At 31.2% G+C, this 5,987-nt stretch overlaps 1 protein-coding gene across 1 annotated transcript; it reads right to left on the bottom strand.

Annotated features, from left to right (window-relative positions):
• Positions 1 to 1,507: 1,507 nt before the first annotated feature.
• On the bottom strand, positions 1,508 to 4,436 carry LOC131629456 (IQ domain-containing protein IQM1-like). The gene is made up of 6 exons (XM_058900246.1): positions 4,088 to 4,436; positions 3,263 to 3,777; positions 3,025 to 3,113; positions 2,592 to 2,913; positions 2,369 to 2,470; positions 1,508 to 2,270 (listed from the first exon to the last, which is right to left on the bottom strand). Exons 2-6 carry the CDS (start codon positions 3,755 to 3,757, stop codon positions 1,854 to 1,856), a joined length of 1,425 nt encoding a protein of 474 aa, XP_058756229.1. The 5' UTR covers positions 3,758 to 3,777; positions 4,088 to 4,436; the 3' UTR covers positions 1,508 to 1,853.
• Between the last annotated feature and the right edge of the window lie 1,551 nt (positions 4,437 to 5,987).

Below are 5,987 nucleotides of genomic sequence, written 5' to 3'. Positions count from 1 at the left end.
GGCTGGATCAGGGCATAGTAGAATTAAATGGCAATCACATGTACTCAAAAATTTAGATGTACTATAATTTTGATTAATTAAAATTATAATTAGTCACCTAATCAATAAATTAATGTACAAACTAATAATTAAATAATAATAACTTTAAAATAGGACGATTCACTATTGACATATATATGTTATTTTGACCATTTTAGGTTCTAACTGTAATATATAGTTAGTTTATATATTTTATATTTTTCATAACATACTATGTCTTTAATTAAAAAAATATAATCTCAATAATGATTTACTTTCTTCTCCAATTTTCTATTTATTTTTACGCCAAATTCTAGAAAAAATATAATCTGAATCATAAATCATTAAAGTATTTTATATTAGAAGTCTATCATGCAAAAATTTATTTAAAACAATATTCATATAATTAAATTCTTTAAAAATAACCCTAAGAACTAAATCATATGAATTACTTACATGTGAGAATATTTTTTTTATAAATAATTAACATTCAAAATAAACATTTAAAACAAATGAGTGCACCACTGTGGTACCCGTGCGAATGCACGGATATCCCGTTAATATTCAAAATATTGAGTATTAACTGCAACACAGAGTTATTGATTAAAATATTAAATATTATCAGCAGCACGAAGTTACTGATCAAAATTTTGAATATTATCGGAAACATTAAGTTACTGATCCACATTTTGAATATTAACGGAAACACAAAGTTATTGATCAAAATAAGAAATATTAACGGAAATACGGAGTTATTGACAAAATGTAAAATATTAACGTAATTTTTTTTATCAAAATATTGAATATTAACGGGAACAAATTTGGATTATTAACAGGAATACGAAGTTAATGATCAAAATAATGAATATTAGCGGGAACATGAAGTTACTGATTAAAATATTGAATATTAACGAAAACATAACGTTACTGAATAAAATATTGAATATTAACGACAACATAAATTAGTGATCAAAATATTGAATATTAACGGGAACATAAAGTTACTGATCGAAATATTGAATATTAACGGAAAAATGATGTTTGTTGATCAAAATATCCAAAACTTTTGCTCAACCTATTGAAAAGAAATTTCTATATTTTACACATATGCTTTTAGGACATTTACATCTGCAATAATATCTATATTGAACAAAATAACACGGCCACAACGGGTACCCGTGCGAACGCACGGGTATCACGCTAGTTAGTAATATATTAGTTTTTTTCCTTTAAACAAATGCACTAAACTCAAATAACTAAAATTCAATCCGGCTTATGAATAGGTTAGAACAAGTTTCATTTAATATTAAACTAGTATACACATTACAAAATATAAAGTTGCAACTTAAAATGCAACTTATAAGAATAAATCTAAACACAACATAAGAAATTAATTGATTTTTTCTGCCCTTCTGAAAAAGAAAGAGACAAAAATGGGCAAAGGACCTAATGCGTCCAAGTGAAACATACATAAATTCAAATCCCAAAAAATAAATAATAAACAAATTTTAAATTAATAAAAAGATAAAAGAAATCTAATTAGTGTTTTGATTCTACGGCAACAAAAAAGTCACTTAGTCCTCCACTAATATGATTTACTAGTTGTCGGCGTGAAGTGTCATTTGTTGTGATCGGGGTCCAAAGTCGATCCATTTTCGATCTTGAAGAATGACCCATGAATTCTTCTAAAACTTCCTTTAACTTGCAGTAAAATTTCTGGTCCGCCTCCTAATATATTTAAATCCGTCAAAATACATTACCAGTGTATTTTGAGATAAAACATATTATCAGAAGCATAATATGTCACATTCTTAAGGGAAGGATTGAACAACTATCTAACTTGTACTTGAAATTGGGGTTCTTGGACTAGGCAATCCCATATACACAAACCTAGGCGACATCCTAACTTTTGGGCTAGGTCTTGGAGAAGGAATTGGGCCATATTTGTTGAGTCTTATAGAACTAGGCCTTGGTGACAAATTAACTTGTTCCAATGCCTTTGATTGCAAGTGTTCTGGATAGTCACGAACACAACCAATACGTGGACCAGCCCCTGTTGACCACTTGCATGACAACCTCCTTGTTGCATTGAATGCTGCAACAACATCTATTTTATGAATTGATGTCACATTGTTGTTGTCACTAACATTGATTTTTGGTGTTGTAGGAACCTTTGTTTGTTGTGGTTCATTCATGTCATTGAATGAATCTGTTCCAATAATTGAATGTGTATCATCATCTATTGCACATCTCTGAAGAAAAACAATGTAAAAGAATCATTAGCAACTTTGTATTATATGAAATAAAACAAGCAATCTTAGTGTCAAGTTTTGCTTAGTAAAAAATTTACCTTTACATTTGTTAGGTCTACTTTGTGCTCTCCAAGAAAACTTATGAATTCTTTGAAGTTCTCTTCTGTTGGATGGTAGTGTCCACTATATGGCCAAATAGCCTGCATAGTTAATAACAATACTTTGATCAGAACGTGTAATGGATTGACAATGTAAAACTATTTACAACGACAGTGTATCAAAACGTTTTATAAGATAGCAAAATGTATTTGAAATTAGTACCTCGAGAACACCTTGACGTGCTACTAATCGACCGGCCGCTGTGGTTGCACCACCGGCAAGAAAACTCGAATGTTGAAATTTACCCTTTTGCTTTTTTCCAACATACAATGATCTTGTAGTGCTTAGAACAAATATCCATTTTGATTTCTCATCAGTATTCACAAGTCTCCCATCTTGTCTATACACTAACATTCCCTTTTCAACAATTACTTCATATTCTTCTCTTTCTTTTGGTCCAAGATACTTAATGCATTGGCGTTGTAGAGTACTGTTTCTTGGACATTTCTCAAGATTTATTTCTTTACCATCTCCAACATCCAACCTATAAATTATTCATCAAGAAACACGGTTAATCGCCATATACAACATCGACGATGTTAAGTTCCGTTTAGTTTGTGAAAACATTTTCAGATAGACTAGAACATGAACTTACCAGTAGAAAAATGGTTGTGTACTTTGGCTTTTAAACCATATATCATAATACATGTGAAGATTGTGTCCATATCGATGACGCGGATCAATCTATAACAAACAAGAAGAAAATTCATCGGTTAATACAATATCACAAACTAAAAAAATCTGATATTATTAGGTTAGACGTCATCATCAGAGTTTGAACCTGTGTGACTTTCTAGTAAATTAAGCATGAATGAAGAAATTAAGGCACTTACAGCTTCAAGCCAATGTTGCAATGCTAACTTTTGCGCCTTTTCATCCTTAGATAAACCTTTTCCAACCTTAGCTGCCCTTGTTCTCGCACGAGCCCAACGCGAAGTAGCGGTCTCAGGTTTCTGAACATCGAAAAACGAAACAGAACTTCTTCTAAGAGCAGCAAAATCCAAAGCCTTCCACCACAATTCTTCAACTATAACCGCGCAATCCGCAAGGTTTCTTCTCGTCCGATAACTCTTATAAACCTTTTGAAGCTTAGTTGCCGCAGTATCAAGCTCCGCAACCGGCCTCGGAGAACAGAAAACCACCGCTTCCGGCAGAGAAATCACCGGAAGTGGTTTTTTACCTTTGGCTGAATCCATTTTTTCTTGTTTGGTTTCAACAAATGAGTGGTTTCTTTCCAGAATCATTTGTTGAGGTCTGCAATCACTTAACCTGCTTGAAGTAGTCATTTTATCGGACCCATTTGATAAATCAGTCACAGACACCCCCATAAATATATTACCCTACAAATCTGTACAAAATTATTTATCATTTATTAGCCTCCAATAATTGTACTCAATTATCATTATCAGAAACAAAAGTTAGTTACACCGGTTAAAAGTTAGTTACACCGGTTTGTTACAATTATTTAACCGATGTAACTAACTAATTGTATTCCATTCAACTTAAAAAATATCAATTATCACAAAGAAAAGTTAGTTACACCAGTTGAAAGTTAGTTACACGAGTTAGTTACATTTATTTAACTGATGTAACTGACTAGTGTAATATAACAAACTTTTATAATTATTTGGTATATGAATAAGGCTGAATTGAATTACCTTGTTTGTTTGATTGTCGTATGAATACTTTGAATTGAAGTTTATGAGATGAGATGAAAGAAAGGAATTAAGAATGGTTTATGTCAGTGGCAATGGTTTGCTTATATATATAGGCTTTTTACTGATGAAGTGCCTTCAAAGACGTGTGAAAGACGTGGAGAATGAGAAAAATAAGGAGCAGACTTTGAATTTCAATTTAGAATCAACGAGGTTAGTTTTGAATAAGAAGAAAATCAATAAAGGTATGTGAATCTATATAATGTTCAAATTCCAAGGTTAAATTGTTTGATGAATTCAAAGGTTGGTGTTGGTGTTTGTGTTTGGGTTGTCTTAAATTTTTTCTCCTTAAATATAAGAGCAAACGGGTTGTATGGTAAGAGCTGGCGGTCAAAGAAAGGTAGCGTTTGGGAGGTTCGATGAAGAAACGCGATTTGCAATTATGATCTGTATTCAAATTGTTTATTGGGGTTGAATACGGTATATCTGGTGTTTTTTTAATATTAGAAAATTCAATAATAGAAGTTGCAAATGGTCAATAGATTTAATGTTCTTAAGTCAACTTTTGTAAATTCAATTTGCGTTTAGGATAATCAATATGTGTATTTTAAAAGTAATAGTAGGATATTTTGAAGGGTAGGGAATAGGAATACTTTTGTTTGTATATAGGATCTTGTTGAGAAATTTCTTTATCAATAAATGATTCATGCACACTTTATTTTATACATGGGTCCAACAATTGATGAATTAATTTAATTTAGTAAATAATTAATTCAATTTATAATTGAAATTAAAATTATTTTTTTAAAGTTGTTGATTTATAAATATTATAATTATAATTAATTTAACTATATTAATATAGTATTTTTTTTATACTAAAATTGAATTAAGCAACTCAATTAAATTAATCACATTTTATATGTGATAGTTGTAGTTGCACACGTGTACATGATTGTACATAAAACATTTTCCATTTGTTTGTTTACTCTGAAGGACATGAATGATATTAACATATTTTATTTTTAGCGTTTTTTATCACTCGCTCTATAAGACTTAAAGTTCAAATTCAAACGGGTCTTGTTGAATTATGTAACTCCACCTAAGATCAATGAATTTATTTGAGTTTCATTCACTTAAAGTGTGTTAAATAAAACATATTAGAGAGGTTGTAGTTAACAATTTTTATAAGGTGATTTGAATTTGAATTGTTAAAATTTAACATTGATTAGGAATGAAAGAAATGATGAGTTTATAAGAGCGATGATCTATACTCGAATTATTTTAAGGTTTTAGTGAATATGTGGCGTCAAAATCTCTTGAATCTCCAGTATTTGTCTCGTCTATACTTTCGGACCTCGTTCTCCGAACTCTTCAACAATGATGTAACTTTTAATATCTTTTTTATTTGTGGTCATGATTACCTTGAGGTTTGTTTGGAGTGGGGGTTCACTCTAGGCTTAATTTTGTGGTTAATGTGTATGTGAAATGCTTGTTATATGAGAAAAGAGCGATGTGAGTCCATTTAATTCGGGCCCGAGTTTGTCTTGAAGGGGAAATTTGGTGTGTTTTGTGTGATTTTAATCCAGTTCTTAGTTCTTTTGAAAGAAAGGGGGTTAGAGTTGGTCGTCGGATTTCTAGTTCAGATGAAAATATTGAGTTTGACATGTTTATTGAGGATATAAGGTTGGTGGATATCCCTATGTTGGGCATAAGGTTTACTTGGTTTCACTTCAATGGAGTCTCTATGAGTAGGTTGGACCGGGTCCTAGTTTCGATTGGTTGGGAAGAAAAGAGAGGACATGGATGTGGCCCTCCTAGGGAAGTGTCTGACAATTTTCCTTTGATGCTTATGTATTGTTCGCAACTCTAAATGCACAAGTCGTTTCATTTTAATAATTTTTGG

The sequence above is a fragment of the Vicia villosa genome, linkage group LG1 (assembly GCF_029867415.1).
Source record: "Vicia villosa cultivar HV-30 ecotype Madison, WI linkage group LG1, Vvil1.0, whole genome shotgun sequence".
Classification (NCBI taxonomy): domain Eukaryota; kingdom Viridiplantae; phylum Streptophyta; class Magnoliopsida; order Fabales; family Fabaceae; genus Vicia; species Vicia villosa.
Note: the sequence above shows the minus strand (reverse complement) of the source record. Positions and strands in the feature narration are given on the sequence as shown.

Coding starts and splice junctions, on each gene's coding strand:
- LOC131629456 (XM_058900246.1), bottom strand. CDS start 3,757: ATGGGGGTGTCTGTGACTGATTTATCAAATGGGTCCGATAAAATGACT. Junction 2,914..3,024: donor ACACAACCATTTTTCTACTG/GTAAGTTCATGT, acceptor AATAATTTATAG/GTTGGATGTTGGAGATGGTA. Junction 2,271..2,368: donor TAGACCTAACAAATGTAAAG/GTAAATTTTTTA, acceptor GTTTTTCTTCAG/AGATGTGCAATAGATGATGA.